Source organism: Lactuca saligna, chromosome 8, assembly GCF_052625555.1.
Source record: "Lactuca saligna cultivar CGN05327 chromosome 8, ASM5262555v1, whole genome shotgun sequence".
NCBI classification, from domain to species: domain Eukaryota; kingdom Viridiplantae; phylum Streptophyta; class Magnoliopsida; order Asterales; family Asteraceae; genus Lactuca; species Lactuca saligna.
This window is the reverse complement of record NC_136424.1, coordinates 37,318,642-37,344,982: the sequence shown is the minus strand read 5'-3', so window position 1 is coordinate 37,344,982 and position 26,341 is coordinate 37,318,642. Positions and strand designations below refer to the sequence as shown.

The 26,341-nt window shown below is 34.5% G+C and overlaps 1 protein-coding gene across 1 annotated transcript; it reads left to right on the top strand.

The window, feature by feature from the left end:
• Window positions 1-10,276: 10,276 nt before the first annotated feature.
• On the top strand, window positions 10,277-15,464 carry LOC145009082 (65-kDa microtubule-associated protein 6-like). The gene is made up of 12 exons (XM_078967742.1): window positions 10,277-10,930; window positions 11,567-11,770; window positions 12,568-12,831; window positions 12,913-13,128; window positions 13,201-13,356; window positions 13,432-13,591; window positions 13,681-13,832; window positions 13,993-14,080; window positions 14,294-14,367; window positions 14,469-14,543; window positions 14,668-15,030; window positions 15,143-15,464. Exons 1-11 carry the CDS (start codon window positions 10,862-10,864, stop codon window positions 15,007-15,009), a joined length of 1,800 nt encoding a protein of 599 aa, XP_078823868.1. The 5' UTR covers window positions 10,277-10,861; the 3' UTR covers window positions 15,010-15,030; window positions 15,143-15,464.
• The last annotated feature ends 10,877 nt before the right edge of the window (window positions 15,465-26,341 follow it).

The window sequence follows — 26,341 nt, the reverse complement described above, 5'->3', positions numbered from 1 at the left end:
CTCAAAACATCATATCAAACACTATATCAAAATTAAATAAGTAAATATTAGAGTCTAAAACAATCCCAGGCTGAAACTGCGGTGTGTGCCATTCGATCATCCCGAGTCCTTCCCCTTGCTAGTGGAAGTACCTGAAACCAAAACTGAAAACTGTAAGCACGAAGCTTAACAAGCTCCCCCAAACTACCACATACCATACAACAACACATAATAACACATACTGGGCCTTACCCACTGCATTGGGCCCCGCCCGACATCAGACTAATCCGGCATCGGGCCCTGGCAACATCGGACCGAAGTCCATCATCGGGCCCCGCTCGGCATCAGACCGAAGTCCGAAATACACATCATAGCAACAAACACATAACACATAAGCATATAACATATAAACATAATAGACTTCCTTGGGCTTGCCCCGAATTCATACTGTAGTCCGGTACACACAACATATAAGCTAATTCTTCATCGTGCTTCCCCAAAATACATACACATAACATGCATGAATCACAAAGACATCAAGCATACATATACTCTTCTCGGGACTGCCCCGACATCGGACCGAAGTCCGGAACACATAAGCTGCATCAGGCTAACCCCAGCATCGGGGCTAAGCCCGACATATACTAACATACATAAATGGGACAACATTGGTGCCTTCGACCCGTTCCTACTGAAAAAAAACTCACTTCGTATGACTGACTTGCTAAAAACCTGAGTAAGAAATCGCTATCTGTTGCTCCGACGACTCTCCGGCTGTAAATTCCATAATAATACTTAATCAAAAACTAATAACTTTTCATAGGGTAAAATGACCATTTTACCCCTGGTCAAAGTCAACAATCTAGGTTGACCAACTCGCCGAGTCAACCCTTTGACTCGCCGAGTTCTATCGAGTTGTTCAGTCGCGACTTGACTCATCTACTCATCGAGTCCCTCTACAGACTCGCTAAGTCCTACTTAACTGAAATGGGGACAACACAACACGACTTGCCGAGTTCCCTTACGGACTCAACGGGTCCTTCTGTCTGTTTGGCCAACTTAACAGATTAAGCCCTTATCTTCTAGATCCAAGGTTCTTAGTTCGTTTTCCCACTGGAAAGACCTTTCTAAGGGTAAAGTTTCAAACTTTACCCATCCATAACTCTTCTAAAAGGGTTTAGACAAAACCCTAATTCCTATAAGACATGGATCTTGTCCAAAAGACCATAGAGTATCAAATCCACGCATACAAACCTATATATAGAGTCTTAACATTTGTTGGACCCATAAACTTCCAAGCTTTCCTTCCATGCATAGTCTTTTGGGGATAAAAATTCCATAAACTTGCTCATATGCTTGCATGGGGGCTTCCATGGTCATAAAGTTTGCACCTTTTTGCCATGGAACCCTCCCGAGATCCTAGATCTGAGATATGAGCCATTTAGGACGTCTCAACTCCAAGGCCCAAGGTTCTTGAACCAAAACTTTCATAAATCGGAAACAAATAGATCTAAGAGAATAATGATTAAGTTGAAAACTTTATTACCAGAAAATATAGCAAATGGAGTGTAGTTCCTGGATCTACTCATTCCCTCTTGAGTCTTCTATCTTCTACTTCTTCCACATGCTTCAAAAGGCAGAAAATAACACTCAAATGGCAAGTAATAGCTCAATATCACTTATGGAGAATTAAGGTTTTGAATTTAGGGTTTTGGAGGTGATGGAGGCTAGAATAGAGGATAGATATGATGCTTAAATAGGGTGAAAAAACCCCGAAAATAGGGTTTCCTCCAGCCAGACCTACTCATTGACTCCAGCTACCAACTCATCGAGTAGCTTTTACAAAAATTAAAATTAATTGAACTGATATGTACCAATAACAGAGCGTTCCACCTAAACCATAAGGTGTTTTTGTGGTTGGTCTCAAATAGGTATTTAAAAATAATTTTGATAAAGAAGGTAATGTTATTCACAATAAGGAAAGACTTGTTAAATGATATTGTCAACAAGAAGGTATTGATTATAAAGAAATAAGACTCAAAGAATTTCTCATTTTTCTTGCCTATGCAACTCAAAAGAACTTTGATGTTTACCAAATGGATGTCAGATGTGTTTTTTCTCAATGGTGTACTTTAAGAGACTATATATCCATCTTCTTAACTCACTATTTGTACACTTCGCACACACTATGATGCATATCCCAAGACATCTCTAATCAGAAACAAATAGAATGTAGGTGTGCCAAAACTTTGTGTTGATGATCTTGATATCATTTAAACCATGATGACAGTGAGACCTAAAAATAACACCTTTTAAGGAATTAACAGTAAACAATATATTATTCTATATGTTTAAAAAGGAATTGACGGATGCAACTTTCATGTTTCAATGTACTATTTGTATAATGTTCAAAATCTTATTTTCATTCTTTTGCGTGATGTTAGTGAAATTGACCAATCCTAAGTCATTACTCTAAAATCTTACTTATGGTTACTTGATGTTGATTACACTGGTCACTCAAGAGTTTTCTTACCTTTTTTTGCTCTTATGTTAAGCTCTGAACATGTTTGAAAATTTAGTCTATTTTCTATATTACCTAAAAGAGGCCCTTCGATATTTCTCTACAAGTATTCGATTATAAGTCACGAGAACCACATAAGCACTATGACATATTTCTTTATGTTGTAGGAAGAGAATCTTCCTTTATATCAAAGTATCTTTCATATCACAAATTATCCATAATTTTTTTATATTTGTTTCTATCTTTTTCTTTGGATACACATTGGCACTGAAATTCTCAAGGTTTTGCGTATTAACAACCCGGACCAAGATTTAGCAAAGTGTGGTTTATGATTTCATTTACAATACTCGTAAGTGAGTGAGACACAACCCTATCGTTGGCTACTATCAAAGTTGGTTACATGTTTGTTACTCTTGTTTGTTGTTTTGAATTTTAGAAACATGAGACATTACCATTGAAGTAACAGGTGGTTGATTATTGTTGCTTTTTCTTTGATCGAGACAATTACTCATGAATTTTACACGTGGTGGATAGCGGTGATGTCTCTTAATTTTTCATCTTTCCATGTCACAACATCTTACTGGTGAACATTTCAAATCCAAATTTGACGCCATTTATAAAAGGGGTTTTGACGGTTCCTATTCAGTTTTTCCGATTTCTATCTTTCTTTCAAGAACCCTAACCCTAAATTGTTCTAATATGTGCATAAGTTTTCTTCAAATCATAATCATGTATCACGTCGATCAATTTAACACAACTGATTAAGAAAGATCAGTTCCTCATATGAAGATTTATTGGAATAATGTCTAGTTTAAGCCAGATGTTGCTTCCTTTTTAGTAGAATTGTAGATCCTAGTTCAATGCTTCAACAATTTTTTAACAAAGATCGTGATTTGATTATGTTTCAAGTGATAATGAAAGGGAAAAATAACCTTACGAAGAAATAGTTTACTCAAATCCTGAAGCTTGAACCTGATGGTCCATTTGAAATAAAGGCATATGATCAAGTACTTGCCATGTTGAATTAATTGGGGTGTTATCCTTGTATTACTCTTGTCAGTGCTTTTCGTAAATAAATTTACCATCTCTATGGTGTTACTTATTTGGAGTGTTCATTCAATGTCTAACTAGAAAGAATTATGGATTAGATAGGCCAAAACTCTAATTTTACTCACTTTTAGCAGTTTTGTATTATTATATGAAAGTATATTATGCTTCTATGCTATGGGAAGAGTTTACTACATATGTTAATCACTCGAAGAAAGTCACTGAGATTGCAAGTGCCAAAATTTGGATTTTGGTACTTATCAAAGCCTATCAACAAGCTGGAATTCAAGTTCCAGAAGGAGTAGAAGTTGTTGTGTTTTCTTATCTCCATATTCGTAAAACTCTTGTTGATGATTGATGTGACATCGGCTCCGACCACCTACTCTAAGAGTGTGCTTCTGTGCCGGAGACGGATCTGCGAGGTCACAACAGACAAGGTCGTTAGATCCGCCCCATGGACTGTGCCTCGGGAGCGGACTCCGACAATCAAGTTAGATCAACTGATAGATTTGAGAAGGTTCTCTTTAGCTGGAGAGAACCATCTTGATGATGGTTGTGGTTTATGGTGGCTAACGGCAGCGGGTGGCAGCTGAGCCACCCAGCCGGAGTATAGTGTGGCGGCTGATCTCTGAGGGAATAGTCCAAGGGAAAAGGTCCCTCTTCATGGAGGAGGCACTATTCTATTTATGGAGGACAATTAGGTCAAGGGGAATTAGTTCAGGCCTTGGGCCAGCCCAATTCAAGCCCAACTAGCAAGGAGTTGGGAAAGGCCGCCCGGAGACACGGGGGGGGGGGGGGGGGGGGGGGCTGGTGGGCACGCACTAGGAAAGGCTAGTAGGGAAGCCATAGGCGAGGGAGCGTTGGGCTGGGTCGGAAGGAGATTCCCCAACACGGCTGGCAAGGAAATGCCAGTCAAGGCTTGCAAGGGAATGCCAGACAGGGCTGCTAGGAGTGCGCCAGGCCAGACTGGCGCTCTAGGGAAGTCTAGGCCATGTTAATGGACCATATATCATCAAGTCCCCCTAGTATGATGTTATTGGTACGCGGCTAATGACATCGGACTAGACTTAGTCATATAAACCGTGCGTAGTCAATGAAACTTGAGCTTTTCTTATGATTGGCAAAATTTATGATGCGATTTTAGAGTTTGTACCATTATCGAATTCTGTTCTGGTTTGATGTCGTGATTTATTTGGTGAAGTTACAAAGGTTCATACACTTAAGATGTCTAAGTCAATATCCAGGAGAGGTGTTGTGACTACTAAACCTTTTGGAGATGACCAGCAATTGAAGAAGCATAAAGCTACTATTTTTTTGCAAACAGTTACTAGCAAAAAGAATGTTTCCAAGCCTGTTTAGAAGAAGATGAGAACTATCGAATTTACTCATGATGATGATAAAACAATTGATACAGAGGATGTGGATTTGTCTAAGGGAACCTCTTCGCAATACAATCATCATGCGAATGCAAATGATGTTAATCAAATGATAAATGATGTGTTTGGCAAAGATACTCCACTAGTTTCCCCAAGAAAGATTGCCAATGTTGAATCTAATAAAGAGGAGATATGCCATCCGGATGTCCATGTGTACACATATAATGTGGATACATAAATCACAACTTTTGAAACACCTTAAACATCACTTCCTCTATCACAAAAAATGTTGAACCACCCGAGGTATTACTAAGTCCATTCTGGAGGTAGGCAGAGGTTTAGACATCCCTAAGAACACATCTGATGTGGACTCAAATGTTAATATGGGTGTGAAGTCCACTGTTGGCTCTTCAACAATTGCTCTATCATCAGATATTCCACTAAAAGTTTCATTTCATCATTCGCAACATTCGCCAATGTATACCGATATTCTTACTCAACCTATAACTACTTTGTTCTCTTCCTAATCTACAGATCAAGGAAAGGATAGTTCTTAGGCTATGGAAGATGATGCTAACAAAGGTTTCGGTTTTGATGAGTTGACGTTTGATCCTGAGGAAGCTAATATAGCTAATGAAGCTTTAATGTCAGGGAATCAATACAAGATCTCGAATTCAAAGATGAATATGATTCTTTAGTTTATCAACGATTTTATTGCGGATACTTCTTCTTATATAAGCAAGGATGAAATAGTATCTTTGCTTAATTCTCATGAATCGAAAGTTAAAGGTCTGGTGCAAGGAGTGGTTACTAAACTTCATGTGAAGATGGATATTAGCTTGAAGACTCTTTAGTTTGATCTCAATGAGGTTCTCGATATTTCGAGGGAGCGTTATGAAATTATTGAGAAGAATATTTCTGAGTTCAAGAAGTCAGTCAAACTTAAAATAAAAGAAGTCTTTTATTTGCTCGATGCTGAAGTTAAGAAGATTGACAGACTGTTTCTTGGAGTCCAAAAGAATGCTGATTGTCTGTTAGGAGCTACATGAACTTTGGTTGAGTATTTGTGCACACAATGTGGAATATAAAGAAGCACTTGAGAAGAAGAATGCATGTGATGATACATTGTTCAAAGGATTTAGGAAGCCCCTTAATACTTTCCTGGAGAAAATATTGAAGGTTGTTTCAACTTATGGAACTTTAATATCAGAAACACATGTCAACAAAGTTTTGTCCTCAATTAAATCTTGTTTCGAGTTTTAGATTGCTCTTATCCTGGATCTTGTTCTTCGCATACCTACAATTTCTCCACGTGCTATGCAAGTGTCATAAGGGGGAGAAAAGGGTGGTTTGTCGAATCTTGTAGGTGATGAAAAAGGAAACGTTGTGGGAAAAGTCTTCTCTACTCAAATTCCTAATCCTATTCCCACAAAGTTAGTGCAGACAATAACAACAACAACATCATATAACCCTAACTTTGAGATCGATATGTCAAAGCTTCAATCCAAGAAAGTTTTGACAATAAATGAAGATGGAAGCTCTTCGATTGCAAATCCTATTGGTACTTCAAGTAAAGACAAATGGAAGGGTTAGGAACCCACATAAGATGAAAAGAAAAGATTAATGACTATGGAAGCTGGGAAATTAAGGAATTTAAAAAGTTTCTTGAGGCAAAGAGATAGGAGACGCAAACACGGTGTGGAATTGTGAAACAATTGAGTCTGTGGCATTTGGAGAAACAAACGCGTTTGAGAAGCTGCCAAAAGAAATCTTTGCAATTAAGAATTCACTAATGTCTCAACTGGATTTCCCTTTTAATCCAGTGATGTTCACTTTTGTGCAATTTAAGCTCGCTGATAATTTTCATGAAAATGAAAATTTCAAGTTCTTGAAAATGAAATTTTATGCCATTTTGAAGCAAAGTGAAGAAAAAAAATATGGTCCTTGAAGAAAATTATAAAGTTGATCTCCATATTGAAAGATGCGTTGTTTGAAGAGCGTTTGTGGAACTATCGATACAAGGTTATAAGTGCAGACAGTAGTGCTTGTTAATTCACTATTGCTGACTTCCCATTGACAAACCTAAATGATCTAATTGGATTGTCGTACATGATCAAAATGTTGGATGATAAGTATGTGACATATAGAACAATGTATGTAAGTGGATAGTCCTATCTAAATAATTACATTGGCTGCTACTTTGCACACCTTGTACTATCTGACTTTGAGATAATGAAGACGCATAATAAACATGAGAAGAATCCAAAAACTACCATTGATGATGTGGATTTGGAACAATATGATGATGGGAAGATACTCTTAAAGGCTTTGGGTGTTGTGTTTCAAGGAAAGAAGATCAAGGGAAAACAAAAAAAAAACATTTCTTTGACACAGACGTGAAGGATATGTGTTCTACAACAAACTTAACAAATATTTTATTTAGAATTGTTGGTATTTGGAGATAAGGCAGACGTTGATGGAAGCGGTGAAGACATTATTAAATGTATGAAGACTTGAATAGTCTTCGCAAAGGGGCAGAATGTAGAGCTCATATGTTGTGAAGTTATTCTTATGCGAAGTCATGTTTTATAATGTCTATGGTAGTGTAGTTGTCTATATCGAAGCTTATGTAACTTCGATATGTCTATGTATTTCTAGGAGCTATGTATTTTGTGCTTAATGTCGACGTCTCCTAGTATATTTTGTATATGTTGATAACACTAGTATACTGTTACACATAGTATAATGATGAAACTCACCTGAATAGAGGACCCAAGGAAATACAACAACACCCTCACTCCCTATATCGATCATTCACGCGAACCGAATGACACCAAATACAAATAAATCCTTCATCAATAACCGAAGCCCTTTAAGTTTGACTAAAAGTCAATCTGGTCAAAAGTTAACGGTTAATGGTCAACAAAAGTCAACGGTCAACCATGTCAACACTCACCATGATGTGGAGACCTCTTGGCCATATCGTGGGCACGCCATGACAAAATAGTCGACAAGCATGAAACCTCCATGTCGTAGCAAACCCTTAGTCATGTCATGGTCCCTAGCAAAAAGTCAGATTCTTTATTAAGAGCTTAATCCTTACATGTCTAAATCCATAACTCCAGATCTAGTCCTTTTCAACGACTTAATGGATAAAGTTTCCAACTTTATCTATTAGGACATCACCCCAAGGAAAGATCTAAAATCCTAAGTCCATTAAGTCTATAATGAGGCTATAACCTGAGTATGGACACAAGGTAATCCAAACATGACGATTTTTCTTATTCATCAGAAGCCTAATGACCTTAGAAAGCCATCACAAACTCTGAAGTTCTTTAAAATCCAAGAGCATCTAAGGAAGGGACCAAAATCATACAAAACGAGCTTAATCTAGCATAAAGAAGAATAAAGGTCAAGATGAGAGCTTTATACCTCAAACACCTCAGAACTATGAAGGAGATGATGATTCCAAGTTGGTCCCTTGCACCAAAAATGATTTTTCACTTTCCTCAAGCTCCACCAAAATCCCAAAAACAAGGTCTTTAATCAAGCAAACAAGCTCCTAAACATCCATGGAGACTAAGGTTTTGTTGTTGAAGGGTTGGAGGTTGAAGAGGATGTTATAATCCTTGAGATTAGGTGCTTAAATATGGAAGAAACCCTAAAAGATGATGAGCTTGGACCGCAGCTGCTGCCATATCGTGGCATTCCTCTTGCCACGTCGTGCGACCATCAGATGGTCGTTTCATGCATTTGGCATGTCACGTCGTGATGCTCCATTCACCGTGTCGTGACACTTAATTTTTTCCTAAAACCTTACCTTTTATCCCTCTAAGTCATCGACTAATGCATCTTGGAAAATGAATGCTACAATATGGACGACATACATTAAGTTTTGAAAGAAACTTGGTGGAATCAAAGGGTGGCAATGTAAGATGGGGCACAACTGCAAGATATTGTCCTCGTCACTTTGGAGTGTGTTGATAGTTCAACTTTGAACTAATTTCAAACTATTTTTTTGATCTTGATGAATTTGAACACATTTTGTTAGAATTTGCAAGCAATTTAATTATTGAAGTATTCTTTAATTTTTTTTAAGAACCATCTGATACTGCATATTTCCTATAGTTGACTTCGAATATTTTTAGAGTAGCTGGTGGTGAGACTGATAATAGAAATACAAAAATTAAAAACACAAAAGGATAAAATATGATTAAGTTAAAATAATGTTAAAATGATTATTGTATTAATTACTTAACATTTATCTTCTAACGTGTTAGAGAAACAATCCACCGTAATAAATTTTGAAACCATTCCAAAACTTGAATTAGATGTAATCTAATACATACTATGAGAATCAAAATTGTAATTTACACTATATAAAATTATTAGATCTTATATAAAATAATTATTAGCTCTATATATTCTATCTATCATTGAAATAATGATTGTGAATGTCAATTATATATTCTTATCAATGATTTTTGTGAACAAAAAACAAATAAGTTCTCTATTCTATTACAACCATAATGATTTTATCCTTGTTAATCGTTTGAAATTTATAATAAGACAATTATCGTTTCTACTTTTGGAGTAACAATAACATTTATTCATAGTTATCATCATTAAAAAAGAATCCAAAAGTCTCGTGTATAATAATACAAATGTAAAACTTTTCTACTTTTGTAGTAGTAATAACATTTATACAACATGGTTATCAATATCATCATTAGAAAAGAATCCAAAAGTCTTGTGTATAATAATACAAATTTCAATATTTACATTATTACATATTACAAATTGTAATCATAACAAAATTTAAAATTATATACGTATTTATGTATCTTTATGACAGTGTCATCTTTCTAATAATTTCACAACGCACATCTCACTAAAAAGATCTCTCTCCTGAAAATAAAACTTTGATGTAAACATTTAACAACCCAAAAAAGATGAATTTCTAAAATATTTAATAATACAATAAGAAAAACTCTGTGTTAAACAGCTACTCCATTGCTGGCTCTTCGTCCCCATAGACCCTACACCTCCGACTCACCACCACACCCGGTGACACCCACTTCCCACTTTCATCTAAATCGTGTCTTCCACGCGCTACTTTTGCGAGTGTTACAAAACCCAAGACAACCCCAAAACCCTGATTTCTTTGCTTACTCGATTTCCATTTTTTTTAATGCTTTTGTTGTTTTATATATAAATTGTTAAATAAAATATTCGATGTGAGGACAAAAAGTGAAAAATGGAAACGAATAATGTAAATTTATGGTGATTTGAGACTTGAGTGACGAGTGATATCCTTTCCTTGTTCTTATTAAAGTACCCATCTTTAATGGTGAGAGGATTTAGTAAAGAAATCTTGTATTAACGTGCGCAGATCCGTCTAGTGCGCATTGTAGCTTAATCCATATTCTTGCAAAAAGGGTTTGCTGTTGGTGGTCCATTTTGTTTGTTTGTCCTCTTCAACAGTACCTAATTCTTTTCCTCTTATCCTACTCGGTTTTTATAGTAGGTTTACAAACAGATCCATTTTGGGATTTTCTTGGGTTTTCCATTTACAAATTCAAGATTTGAAGCAAAAGCAAGAAACGAGAAGGAAGATAGTGGGGTTTGTTGCAGGAAGCTTCAGATCTTGTTCTTGTTGTAGTTGTTGTTGGTGAATTTGAAGTCGAATTTTAAAAGGGTTTTCTTTTCTTTTCTGCTTTGTTTGTTGGTGTAGAGAAACAAACAAGAAAAATGGAAAGAGACCCACAAAATTTCTTTATGATATTCGTAATGGGTTCTCTTTTTCTGACTTGATAAGCACTAAAAGAACTCATCTTCTTCTTGTTCTTTCTTTTTCTTCTGTGTTCGAACTTCAAAAGGTGTTTTCTTCTTCTGTTTCTGGTTCTTCTTTTGAGGGTAAAAAGGGGATTAAAGCAAAATGTTGGCAGTGAGTCCTTCGAGTGTTCGTACAGCGACTACTTGCAATACTTTACTTCGGGAACTTCAGGTAATATATCTTTCGATTAATCATTCAAACTTTGATTTTAAACCCCATTAATTTCTCAATTTGAAACACAGAAAATAGTTGCGAATTTGGTTCTTTTGTTTGAATACTCGATAATGACTTGTAAATTTACAAAATCGATGATGTTTTCATGTCTAAAAGTAGAAATCTTGGAATGGGTATTCTTTATTTTTCACAAATTCAATGAAACACTAGTAATTTGATTGTCGGTTCTATGAAAACTATCGGAAATTTGGAATGTTATTCATGAATTTTTTTGGGGGTATTTTCGGTTCCCTAAATTTAAGGCAACTAGTCTTAGCTTTTGAAATTAAAGTCACAAAATTGTTATTTTAACCTTTTCATCTTCTTGAATTTATATATATTATTCTGTTGTCCATTCTTTTCACATGTTTTTCCTACTCTTCGTATGCAATTAAAATCAAGAATTCAATTGCTATAAACCCCATAATTTCTTCTTTCCCCTTTCCCCTAAAAACTTTCAAGATAGCGACATTGAATTATACTTAATTTCATACAATTTACTATATCGTAATGGGCTTTTTGGGGATTTTACATCTTCGGTATAATTATGAATAAAAAGTTGTTTAATTTCATTAAATTGTATCATGTTTACAGCAAATATGGATGGACATAGGCGAGAATGAAACCGAAAAAGACAGAATGTTAATGGAATTAGAAAGAGAATGTTTAGAAGTTTATAAAAGAAAAGTCGATGAAGCTGCAAATGCAAAAGCCCGCCTTCATCAGTCGGTGGCAGCCAAAGAAGCTGAACTCGCCACCCTCATCGCCGCCCTGGGTGACCTCAACACTCATTTTCCGGTAAACAAATGGTCTTAATTCAATAACCCATCATTGTCAACTTTATTATTGCTTTTACCTAATCTTTAATCATTATTGTGCTTACCCTTTTAAATAGTCTTTCAACCAACTACTCCTTTTTAACTTTTATTATTCTCTCTCGTTCTCTCTCTTTCTAAAATTGAAACATAATTTGACTATAAAAATCAAATCGATTGAAACTTTAGGGTTCCAAACTATGATGATTCATGATATATAACTTTTAGAGAAACATCGAACATGTAATCTTATTTACTTTATTGCAAGAAACATGATCGATAGATTTTATGGGATCTTTTTAAGAACAATGGTTACATAAGTAATTCATTCAAGTTGTATATCTTTTTGGAAGTGAGAAAGTAGCTTTTTGCTTCAATAATTTATAAAGGGGGTAGTGACTTATTTATGCAACAATATTACTACATGTTTGTCGACAATCTTTTACCACTTTATGCAATAAAGTTGATCTCTTATCGGTAAATATTGGGTGAACAAATTGAAACATGTTTCATATATTTGGTTAGAAATCCAATTCGTTTCAAAATTTGGAAAAAGTTAGTGAGTTTTTATTGCCAAAATTAGTCATTAACCATAATTTAACATGTCTATGGGATTTGTCTACTTTCTTTTAACATCTTATGCCTGTCTTTGAAGAATCTTTATCATATACAAATTCATTGTACTCTTTTTGTCCGATAGTTTGACTATTTGGAGTCAAAATTTATTTTTAAAAAATTTATAACTCTGCTTAATGTGTTTTCTCTTCTTGAATTAAACAGCTAAACATGGAAAACAAATCATCATCATTGAAAGCTCAACTTGCAATGGTGACACCATTGGTAGAGGATTTAAAACTCAAGAAAGAAGAAAGAATCAAACAATTTGCAGAAATAAAAGGTCAAATTGAAAAAATCAACAGTGAAATTTCGGGATATACACAATTTACAGACGCAATTAACTCACTAACTCTCGAAGAACAAGACTTATCTCTTAGAAAACTTGGTGAATACCAATCTCATCTTCGTACTCTACAAAAGGAAAAGGTAGAACAATTTATCGAAAACAAATTTATTAAAAGATACAAATTACAATCATATATTAATCAAAATCAAATTCAATTGCAGTCAGAACGACTCCATAAAGTTTTGGCCCATGTAAACGAAGTCCATTCGACATGTCGTGTTCTTGGATTGGATTTCGGGAAAACCATTAGCGATGTTCATCCAAGCTTACATGGAACAAGTCCAGAACAAGCAACAAACATAAGCGATACCACATTAGAAGGTCTTGAAAACGCGATTCTTAAATTGAAAACAGAGAAAAAAGTCCGATTTCAGAAGGTATAATAAACATAATCTCCAAAAGCGTACAATGTTTTTCTATCAGTAGTTATTAAAGATCGTTTTTTACAGCTTAAAGATATCGCTGGATTGTTATTCGAACTATGGCATATAATGGATTCAACAAGGGAAGAAAAGAGTTACTTTTTGAGAATTACATCGGTGATTAGATTACCAGAAGCAGAAATCATCGAACCAAATGCTCTTTCATTGGATGTCATTCAACAGGTTCTTCATTTAAACCCTTTTTTTCCGACTTTCTTCTTTCTTTTTTCTTTTAAATAACGATGCTCTTCTTCACAGGCTTCACAAGAAGTTGAGAGGTTAAGTAAACTGAAAGCAAGTCGAATGAAAGAATTAGTCATGAAAAGAAGATCTGAATTAGAAGATATATGTTTCAAGACTCATATTGAACCTGATCCAAGTACAGCTATTGATAAATCTAATGCAATGATTGATTCTGGTAAGTGATATATAATTTAGTTCAAAATTGTAATTAGTTTTTACCTTTTTGCCTTTTTGGGTTTTGAATAATTTGTTATTTTTTAAAAGGTTTGGTGGACCCCAGTGAACTTTTGGCAAACATTGAAGCACAAATTGGTAAAGTAAAGGCTGAAGCTTTGAGTCGAAAGGAAATCATGGATAGAATAGAAAGGTGGCTTTCTGCTTGTGAAGAGGAAAATTGGCTTGAAGATTATAATCTAGTAATCCTCTTTTCCTTTTTCTATTGGTGTAATAGTCTTTAAGTATGAAAATTTGAAAAAACAAAGCAACTACATATGAACTTTTATACGTTTTAGATTGATTAAAACAAAACCCTTTTAGATTTTGACTTTTGTTATGTTTTTTTTTGTTGTTTTTTAGGATCAAAATCGGTATAGTGCAGGAAGAGGAGTTCATCTAAGTTTAAAACGTGCAGAAAGGGCTCGAATTACTGTTAACAAGATTCCAGGTACAAAAAGGGTATTTTAGTCTTTTTACACAAAAATGTCATAGCAAATCCATGTCCCATGTTTTTGGATAGGACAAAAAGTTACTTTTTTGTCCCCATTGAAATCCGTTCCATTGTACTATTGACATCAGTCCAATGCATGCAAAACACAGTATAATCTGTTATGTTATGTCATGTCATGTAATCCTTGAATTAACAAATTACTAATTGCAGCCATGGTTGATAATCTAATATGCAAAACGGTTACATGGGAAGATGAGAAAAAGAAGTTGTTTCTTTACGATGGGGTGAGTTATTTTGTAAACTTTTTTCTTTTGGAAAAAATGTTGTTGCTTTACATTATTAATTTATTATTTTATTACCTTTTGTTATGAAACGTTTTATGTAGGCGCGTTTGGTGACAATCTTGGAGGAATATAAACTATCAAGACTACAAAAAGAAGAGGAAAAGAAGAGATCAAGGGTAATTTGCTCATTCAATACTTTCGTGATTCCATTCCGTCTTCCTAATTCCATTCCTTTGCAACAACGGAATGGAACGACTCATTCCATTCGGGGGTATTAACGTCCATTTCACTTGTTTACAGGACCAAAAGCGCCTCCAAGACTTGCTACTAACGGAAAGGGAATCCATGTACGGGTCGAAACCTAGTCCAAGAAGAGCAAGTAGTTTTCGCATGTCCGGAAACGGAAACGGATACCGGAATGGAAACGGATCAATGACTCCAACTCCAAGAAGAAGCTCGGTGGGAAGTCCAACAATGGAACCCATGACTCCGAGGTCTTATTCCAGTCGCCAAAACGGGTATTCAAAAGAAATGAGAAGGCTAACAACTACACCACTTAACTTTGTTGCCATTCCAAAAGAAGATACAATATCGTTTTCTTCCGTATATGGATCCGAACCCGGGTCCCCACTTCAGAGCTAAATCTTGAAATCATTTTAATCGGTAATTACTAAATACTAAATACTAAATACTAAATCTAAATCTTTCTTTTTTTAATCGATAAAATACGGGAATTTGAAAATTTAAAAGTTTTTTTTTTGAAATTATGTTTCAGGGTGTTGATTTGAAGTAGAACAGGCAGGAGAAGGCTTGTGAATATTTGAAGGGGTTGTGTACACTAGTTTTTATGATTGACAGTTTTAGAAGGAGAGTGTGGATAGAAATGGTGAAACCTTTTTTTTTTTTTTTTTTTTTTGGTATTGTTGTTTGTTGAGTTTTTTTTTTTTTTTTTTTTTTTTTTGTTAATTGTAATGTGTATACCTTTTGGTTTGGTGTTTGATGGAGTTAGGATGCAGCCTTAATATCGTAATAAACAGAAAGAGACATGATGGATTGATTATAAGGTTGACATGGACATAAAAAAAGGTTGAATTTTAGCGTTGTGGTGATGTTGGAGTGATTTTGATTTTATAAGGTTGGTATATGGTTACATTCGTCATTAATGTGTTAGGTCCCAATCAAAATAACAAGACATAATAGTGGGTGTGATTTGATTTTTTATTTTTTTTTCATAATTTTATTGGGTAGGTAGGTGGTCATAGGGGTTTAGAATTAAAATACAAGATAAATTAAAAAAATAATCCACTATCTTTATTTGTAAAATTCCAGTGGGCTCTTCGTTGGTTTGGATTGGAAGGAAACTAAATGTTTGACAGTATTTGAATTTTTTAAATGTTTGATATTATTTGGATTTTTAAGATTTCTGCTTGGATCTTTTGAATTGAAGTGTTGAATTGATAAAAATAATAGTTTTATTTTTGGGAGAATTTTATATATGTTCTTTTTAAACATCAAAATATCATATTTATCCAACTTAATTTCTAAATATCATATTTACTTTTTATAAGTTTTCTAAATATTATATTTACCATTCATAAAATTTGAAAATATCATATATATCATTTTTAAACATCAAAATATCATATATGCCCTTCTTAAATATCAAAATATCGTATATGCATTTTTTAAACATCAAAATATCAATGGTAATATCTAAAATATCCTTCATTTACAACATAATCAACAAAAAAACTAAACAATCAAAATATACATTCCACAGAGATGGTTGAAGATCAATATTTTTGTTTGTCAAGAAGACGACATTCCAACAATTTAGAAGTTCAAATTCCATTATCTTAGACGTAAGAATAATATCGTTAAATTTTTTAATTATTATAGTAATTTTAAGTTATAAAAAATGATTATAAAATATAAAAAATATTATAAAAAAGGATTTTGGCAAATATGATATTTTGAAGGTTTATGAAGGGTAAATATGATATTAAGAAATTAAACTGGGCAAATATGGTATTTTGAAGTTTAAGAGGGGCATATATGAAATTCCCCCTTTATTTTTATATGTTATTTTTTTTTGTTGAATTATGTATAAAATAATTAAACAAAACATGCAGATTATCTCAAATCATAAGTACTATCTGTGTAATTTACTCTAAATAGAAAAAATCATAAAATACTAAAAAAATAATAAAACTTAGGGAAATTGAGTAATCTAACTTTTATAAACAACAATTTTAACAAAAATAAGCACTTGTTTTTTTTTTTTTTGGTAAAATGACCATTTGTTCTGAAACATAACATTTTAAAGTCGTGGTCTTTGTTCCGGAGTATCTATTCCGGAGTTCCTACTCTGGATTATAATTTCACTTTATATATATATATATATATATATATATATATATACATATATATATATATATATATATATATATATATATATATATATATATATATATATATATATATATATATATACTAATCGAATGCCCGTGCGTTGCGCATAGTTGAAGTCTTTACAAATATATGTTTTCTTTTTAAATATAACAATAAGGTTGCTGTTAAATTTGATATAATAATTTTTATATTAAATTGATATAATATATTGATTATTTTTAATTATATGATAATATATACATCTATTATAACTTCATAATCTCAATCGTTTGAATGACTTCTACCCGCGAGTTACACATGAATAAAATTAAATTTAATATATGGTTTAATGTTGTTTATAGTTGTTATTGTTAATTATTTTTTTTTAAATTTATTTGCTTATTTATTTAATTTATATCATTATAATTATTTAAACATCAAACATTACTTTTTTGATTTTAAAGGTAACAATATAATTATTTATATAGAGTTATTTTTAAGTATTGTTATTGTAAGTTATTTTAAGCTACTTATTTAGAAACTTTTAATGATTATAAAAATTCATTTAGGAAATATTTTTAGTTAAATTGAGATTACAATTTAGTTTTTTGCATTTATCACTTTTAACTATTACAAAATATTTTTTGGTTTTTTTAATGGAACCGAAATTTATATTTAAGTTGACATTGTAATGCTCAAAAACAACTATATAGTTGAAGTCTTAACAAATATATATATTTTTAATATAACAATAACATTGTTGTTAAATTTGATATAACAATTCGTATACTAAATTGATATAATATATTGATTATTTTGAATTATATGATAATATATACATCTTATAACTTTATAATCTCAATCGTTTCAATGACTTCTACCCGCGAGTTACATATGAATAAAATTAAATATAATTTATGGTTTAATATTATTTATAGTTGTTGTTATAGTTAACTAATTTTTTAAAATTTATTTGCTTAATATTTTAATTTCTATCATTATAATTATTTAAAACATCAAACATTATTTTTTGATTTTAAAGGTAACAATATAATCATTTATGTACAATTATTTTTAACTATTGTTATTTTAAGTTATTTTAAGCTACTTATTTGAAAACTTTTAATGATTACAAAAATATCATTAGGAAATATTTTAGTTAAATTGAGACTACAATTTAGTTTTTATATTTATCACTATAATTTATCACTTTTAACGATTTACAAAATATTCTTTAATTTTTAAGTGGAACTGAAATTTATATTTAAGTTGACATTATAATTTTATATTTATGTTCACAATTTAAGTATTTTGTCCAAACTGTTTAAAAGTTTTAGCTTTAAACTGATAATGGTTTACATTTAACATCATATAAAATGTAATAAATTAAGTAGAATATGTTAAAAGTTAAATACATAACATTATAAGTAGAAGTAAATATATTATTTTAAAATTGAAATTTAGTTTATTTATGATTATAATTTAATTCTGGTATTTATTTAACCTTATTAACCAACTTATAATTATTATTGGAAAGACATTGCAATTTATCACTTTTAAAAATTTATAAAATATTCTTTGGGTTGTTTAAGTTAAACTAAAATTTATATTTAAGTTGACCCTGTAATGTTATATTTAAATTAATAATTTAAGTATTTTATACAAATTGTATCTTTAAAATGATAACGGTTTACATCCAACAATATATTAAAATTAATAAATTAAGTATAATATGTTATATGTTAAAAAACATAACTTTATTAGTAGAAGTAAAAATATTATTTTAATATTGAAATTTAGTTTATATATGATTACATGTTAGTTTTGATATTTATTTAACCTAATTAACCAAATTATAATTATTATTAGAAATAAATTGAAAAGTCATGGGAGTTTCAAATGAATGTGGTGAAAGGAAAAATAGATGAGAGTTTCAAATGAATGTGGTGCAAGAAAAAATGCTAGCTTTATAAGTATATAATGATAATGATATATATATATATATATATATATATATATATATATATATATGTGTGTGTGCGCGTGCATGTGTGTGCACGTACGCTTAGAACCTTACATTCAACTAAGTAATTCGTAATTATCTCTTATAAAACTACTTTAAAATGAGTTTCTCAGTGAAAAAAGCTTTAGCAACCTACATATTTACCTTTAGAACCTTAGCCGAACTAACCCGCATATTTACACTCACACCAAAACTGATTTGTCAGATCGTTTTGAAGCTTGTTTTGTGGCTGTTGGATGGGTGATATATGTAACGCCTGTGTTTCTGGGCTTGCCATTTTTAGCAATGTAATGGTCTAGGTTAACCTTTGTAACCCGTTTTGAAATAATAAGATTGTATTATTTGAGTATTATGTGTTTTGTGCTTAATTGCTTAATTATGTGGTTTGATTAATTAAGAATTAAAATAAGCGTCAAAACTTAAGTGTAAAATAAACTTGATATCTTTAGATAATGTTGTAGTAGTTGAAACAAGGTTTCCGAAGATATAAAGAATGCCGAAATCCGAGTTATAACGAGGAAGTTATGATCTGTCGAAGTTTCGCGATAGAACCGGCAACGCTGGATAACGTAAAAAGTGAAATTTATGTTAAAGCGATATTTAGCCTTAGTGATCTAAACGAGAATCGAAGATCTCGTTGTTAGTATCAAAGCGATAAAAAGTTAGGCGAGAACGGACGTCAAACGAGGAAGTTATGAATTTATAACGAAATTTTCTGTCCCGGCCTATTAAAAATAAATAATAAAAATAAAGTCAAAATTAGCCGACGGAGTCTAAACGAAAGTTGTAGAGCGTAGTCTCACCTTTCCGTGGATATAAAGAACGTCGAAAACGGAGTTCGTATGAAGAAGATATGAATTTCCAAAGTTTATTAAATAATTTGTATTTATTTTTAAATCAAAATTCGGAAGCCTTATCCGAAGGCGAGTCATCGATCCGATCCGACTTACGCGCCGCGTAAGTGAGTACGCCCCGCGTACTCCGAAAGTGTCGACATCGCAGCAAGTGGCTTCGGATGACGTAAGCGATGGCGTTTCTCGCACCAGTACGCCCCGCATACTGGCACACGCCCCGCATACGAGAGGCTTCCAGCCTCCTATAAATAGGATGCGAGGGGTCCGGGTTTATTTGCTAATTTCCTCTCGTTTTTGTGCTGAAGCTCTGCGGGTTTACCCCCGAAGCCATCTCGAAGCCCCGGTAATATTCCCGAGTCCCGAAGCGAGTCCCGAGATCCCGAGAAGTTCGGTTTCCGAGCCGAAGCTCTGCCCGCGAGAAGTTCGATTTTCGTAGAGATCTTCCAGATCTGCTGTGGATTACTACTTCTGCAAGTCGTAGTGCTGTCCGATCATCTTCTGATCAAGTGAGTGTATAAACGCAATAATAATACAAGTATGGTTTGAGGGTATTAAGTTTATTGTCGTTTATACGTGTGAATGCGTTGTTACTTTCTCCTAACGTATAACTATGAAGTATTTTATACAAGATACGTGTTATGTGTATATTTTGTTGTTACGTGTGTGAATGTATATTCACTTTCTTCTATCTTACAGATATGATTATTTCTATATGAAATACGTGTTATGTGTGTGTGCCTCATCTGTTATATGGAAAATGTATTGATCAAGCATGCTATACAGGTTTTGAAAATATGTATAAAAATGTATGTTTTTATCTACTAATATGTTGGGTAGAACATGGGTAGATAGTTGGTGTTAAATAAACAGATGAGAGGCCTCGTTGTTGTTTGATCCAGTCATCTAGCGGAATTTAGATGACGACCACAAACTTTTCTAGACAGTCCAGTGGAACGCTAGCAGGCTCATAACCTGTAGGTGTTAATGAACTTGGGTGTTCATTCGTTGTATTCCATCCCCCTCATGGTTGCCTTATTTGACTTATATTGCTGAGGAAACCCCGCAGCATGTGTTGTCACCCCGATGAAAATATTCTTAGATTAGGTCCCTTGTGTTAGTTATTTTAGGGACGTAAAGTGAGAATAACGGGAATGGGTAACTGGGTTATTGTTGGTTGATAATAATTAATTTTAATTATTTATTGTGGGTTGAAAACCCTATATGCTCACCAGGCTCCCAAGCCTGACCCACTCAGTTTTATTTGTATTACAGGAAGTGGCGCAAGGGCGTAAGATGGATGAACCATCAAGTTGTTTTGTTTACAAGTCTGCATATGTTTATATTTGTTATATGACTTGTAATGTATTCGTTTATGCTTATTGGTCTGTATCGGAACATGACACCCCGAGTTTTGATTATAATGAAAATACATTTCTTTTATGAAATGCTTCGGTAAACATTGTTTTATCATGTTTTGTTTTTGGGAACAAATTCCGCAACTCTTTCAAATCAAAAGGATTTACTCTGAAAATATTTAAAAGCATAAATGAAAATCGGTCTTTTCTGGCCGAGATTTTGGGGATGTCACAGTTACGCACCCCAAAACCAAGAATGGCGGAAACGTTCTGGGGCGGAGGACGTCATGTAAAGTATCACAACACAGTAAATGTAAATAAGCAAACAACATCATCCATTGCATTAAATATAAAATTTTAATACAAGCGTGTTCCGTACAGTTTTAGACACCAAAAATATAATTTAAATCAAAATAATATGATGAGTCTTGAATGCGCTCCATCTTCTCAAAAGCTGGCATCGGTACCTGACTACTGATGACCTGAGAATACAAGTTATTTTGAAAGAGTTTATCAGCATTAAGCTGGTGAATTCATAAATATTTTAGTGTCGAGGTTTGTTATCAAAACGTTTGAACCTGTTGCAAGTATGAGTTGTAAATGTATGTAAGTGTTTGTAAAAGTTTGAATCTCTCAGAAAAACCTATATTTTCTGTTAAAGTAGCCCTCTACCAAGGCTTAACTGTTTTGTATGCTCGTTTGATGTAAAAGTATGTAATTTCCCAAGTGTAACTATCATTTATCAAAATATAGTTTGTACATTAAAGTTTAAGTGAGGTTATCACCAAAATGTAATGGGTAAATTATTGTAGTACTGTAGTTTTGTTTTATATGAACTACTGTTGTACTAACTACCTTAAACCGGGTTTATATTAAGGTATCGTGTGATAAATTGCACCATACTATCGACTGGTAACATCGACAACGTATAGTCGAAAAATAAGGTATGACGTTTGGCACCCGCAGACCTGTCGGTCCCACTGTAGCTAGCAGCGAGGTGTAGGATAGTCAATCCAGTATAGATCTATACGCAAACTCACGCTCTCCCTCCAAGAGACTCTGGCTACAACTCGGGTCATGACAATTAATACATGCTCCCATACAGTGGATCACAATTGTTAACGTATTCGTGTATATGCAATATAATGTTACTTTTTCTAGTATCGTTGTATATGTTCTCTTAGTAATAAGTATTGACTCCTGAATGAACTGACTCGTTGATCTAGAAATTGTAGTAGTATGATACTATGTTACTCCGATGGTAACTTACTAATGATGTGCTGATAAGTATGAATATGGAAGTACTTTTATGTCAATACATGTATATATGATATATAACTAATATTGAAACGACCTTCGGATGGTCACCCGAAATTCCACCAGACCACATCCAAATCGAGGAAAAGGAAATAGGACAGGTGGCTTTCCTGAGCCCTTTAAACATTATTTATACAGCTATACATATATGGGCATGCAAATTTATAGGTAGTAAAACAAAGTTTACAATAAAGCATTTGATAAGTAAAAGAGTTTGTAAAACATTTTGAAGTAAAACAGTTTGAACAGTGATAAAATCATTGGTTTTCTAGTTATTAATCACATGTGATTAATGCAATCACATGTGATCGAAGCAATAACTATAAGTGTTTAACGTGTATTCCCCCCCATAAAGTATTTAAAACATTTAAAAGCATTTCAAAGGTTGAATAAAGGGGTATGAACTCACTTGGAAGTTTGAAGATAGCGAGATCGAAAACCGGGCAGAGTTTCGTCTCGGGAAACAGATTTTTCTCGGGATTCTCGGGAATCTCGGTAGTAAAATCGACTCTCGGGACTTGAGCAAAAAGACCAGAGCTTCGGGTTTGAACGGGCACGGAAATCGAGGCAAGATCGTGAGAGAAAGAGAGAAAATGAACAAATTTTTCGGAAAGGCTCGCATCCCTTTTATAGGGGTGCTGAACCGCCTCCGAACGCGGGGCGTACGGGCGTACGCAGCGCGTACTCGTACGTCATCGCTTACGTATTTCGGATGAAGTGGGTCGGATGGGACGGCGGGTCGGGTAGCTTCGCATAGGGCGACGTGGACGATCCGAGGCCGTGCCCTCGAGTACGCGGGGTGTACAAGGGTACGCGGCGCGTACCTCGGCCCTAGGCCGACTCCTCTTCGGATAATACCAAATTTTTAATAAAAATTATATATAAATTATTTATCAAACTTCAAAAATTCATATCTCCTTCATACGAACTCCGTTTTCGACGTTCTTTATATCCCCACGAAGGTGAGACTACGATCTACATCTTTCGTTTAGATTCCGTTGGCAAATTCCGAAATTATTTTTATTATTTATTTATTAAAATGACGTGATTAAGGAATTTCTTTAAAAATTCATAACTTCTTTATCTGACGTCGGTTTTTGCCAGACTTTTTACCGTTGAAATACCATTGTCGAGACCTTCGATTCTCGTTTAGGTCATTCCGGCCAAATGTTGCTCGATCTCCGTTTCGAGTTTTTAACCCGTCCCATCCGACCCGATTGCCTGAGCCGTCCCATCCGAGGCCGAGGCAGTCGAGGCTTCAGTCACGCATGACGTACGTGTACGCACTGCGTACGAGCGTACGCCCCACGTATGTGGCCTCTCAGGCCCCCCTATAAATAGCATGCGAGGGTTCCCGGGAAAATGGCCCATTCTCTCTCCTTTTTCTTGCGTTTTACCTTGTTTTCCGTGCTCGCACTACCCCGAAGCCCTGGTCATTTTGTGCAAGTCCCGAAGGTCGATTTTTCTCCCGAGGAATCCCGAGATTTCCGAGGAAAATCCATTTCCCGAGACGAAACTTTGCCCGGTTTTCCATCTTGCTATTATCAAACTTTCAAGTGAGTTCATACCCCTTTCAAACACACTTTAAATACATTTTAAATGCTTTTATACTCTTTTAGGGGGGGGGGGGGAATACAAGTAAACATACGGTTATTATCGTGTATTTTATAAAGTTTCACTTCACTTGTTTTATCGAATAAATCACTTAGAACTCATTACTATTATGGAAAACTCTTGTCATACTTTGCGTGCATCAGACATTATACAAAGTATATAATGATTTCAAAGTAACTTTCGTTGTTAAGTCGTTTTATACATTCTAAAAACTTATGATTTTGCTTTGTCAAACATTGTGAAAAAGGGATAAACTTTGCATAGAAAACTATCACTTTAATACGGGCTTAGTTGAGAATCCATGAGACGTGTATATCTTCAAACGTTACTTTTCTTTATTTGAAAGTAATGCTGCAAGTCCTGTCTATAACCAGAGTCTCCCGTTCGTTGAACGTGTCAAATGTGTATAGATCTATACGGGAAGTCATGATCCCGCGCCCTGACTGTTAGCTACAGTCCGTCTTTTGGGGTGACAGTTGTCATAACGTCGTTACAGGCATATTATGTTTAGTACTTGTATTCCCCCCTAAAAGGAGTATAAAAGCATCTAAAATGTATTTAAAGTGTGTTTGAAAGGGGTATGAACTCACTTGAAAGTTTGAAGATAGCAAGATGGAAAACCGGGCAGAGTTTCGTCTCGGGAAATGGATTTTCCTCGGAAATCTCGGGATTCCTCGGGAGAAAAATCGACCTTCGGGACTTGCACAAAATGACCAGGGCTTCGGGGTAGTGCGAGTACGGAAAACGAGGTAAAACGCAAGAAAAAGGAGAGAGAATGGGATATTTTCCCGGGAACCCTCGCATGCTATTTATAGGGGGGCCTGAGAGGCCACGTACGCGGGGCGTACGCTCGTACGCAGCGCGTACGCGTACGTCATGCGTGACCGAAGCCTCGACTGCCTCAGCCTCGGATGGGACGGCTCAGGCAGTCGGGTCGAATGGGACGGGTCGGGTTGGGTGCCTCGCATAGGGCGACGTGGACGGTTTGAGGCCAAGTTCCTCGGGTACGCGGGGCGTACAGGAGTACGCAACGCGTACCTCGGATGAGGACGCTGACTCCCCTTTCGGATAATACCGAAGTTTTATAAAAAAATATATATAAATTAATTATCAAACTTCGAAAAATTCATATCTCCTTCATACGAACTCCGTTTTTGACGTTCTTTATATCCCCACGAAGGTGAGACTACGATCTACAACTTTCATTTAGATTTCGTTGGCAAATTCCGGAATTATTTTTATTATTTATTTATTAAAATGACGTGATTAAGGAATTTCTTTAAAAATTCATAACTTATTCATACGATGTCCGATTTGAGCGTTCTTTTTATGCATGTTTGTAGTTTAACGATATCTACGATTTTCATTTAGACACCTAAGGTCGGAAAGTGTTTTATTGAAACTTTGCGTTTTTACGCAACTTCGCATTGCTGGTTTTTGTCGGAAAACTTAGAATGAGCATAACTTCTTCGTTATAACTCGGATTTTTGTGTTATTTATATGTTTGGAAACCTTAAGACGATAACTACTACATAGTATACTCCAAATAGAGTTTTTGAATACTTCATTTTTCAATGATATTCTATTTCCTTTCTCAAAGAGGTTACAGGACTCGATTTTTACTGACTTGAAATAACGGCTTGTTACATCATCCCCCCGTTAGAGGGAATTTCGTCCCGAAATTTTAATACAAAAGAAGAGTCTTAGGGGCTGGGGAAGAGATGTGGATACTTCTGTTGCATTTGATCTTCTCGTTCCCACGTGAACTCAGGTCCCCTCTTAGCATTCCATCGGACTTTTACTATTGGAATGCGACTCTGTTTAGTTCGTTTAACTTCCCTATCCATGATCTCGACGGGTTCTTCCACAAAGTTAAGATTTTCATTTAGTTCGATCTCATCGAGTGGAATTACAAGTGTTTCGTCGGACAGACACTTCTTCAGGTTTGATACGTGGAATACTGGATGTACTTTGTTAAGCTCAATTGGAAGTCAGAGTTTGTAGGCTACTGGACCAATCCTTGAAATGATTTCGAAGGGTCCAATGTACCTAGGATTTAGCTTCCCACACTTTCCAAAGCGTATCATTCCCTTCCAGGGTGAGACCTTCAGTAGTACCCGATCGCCAATCTGAAATTCCAAGGGTTTACGTCTTTTGTCGGCATAGCTCTTTTGCCTATCCCTCGAGGATTTCAGTCGTTCTCGTATTTGCACGATCTTTTCAGTAGTTTCTCTGATGATCTCTGGACCAGTGAGGGTGCTATTAGGGACTAGACCTTTTTCTAGTTGTGTGTCGCCCACTTCCGTCCAGCACAGAGGTGATCTGCACTTACGGCCGTAAAGGGCTTCAAATGGAGCAGTATTGATACTAGTATGATAACTATTGTTATAAGAGAACTCAACCAAAGGTAAGTGAACATC

What these genes read in the sequence shown, in the direction of transcription:
- LOC145009082 (XM_078967742.1), top strand. Translation starts at nt 10,862, where the DNA reads ATGTTGGCAGTGAGTCCTTCGAGTGTTCGTACAGCGACTACTTGCAAT. An exon ending in ACCTCAACACTCATTTTCCG is followed by an intron (nt 11,771 to 12,567) that starts GTAAACAAATGG and finishes TGAATTAAACAG; the next exon opens with CTAAACATGGAAAACAAATC. An exon ending in CATTGGATGTCATTCAACAG is followed by an intron (nt 13,357 to 13,431) that starts GTTCTTCATTTA and finishes TCTTCTTCACAG; the next exon opens with GCTTCACAAGAAGTTGAGAG.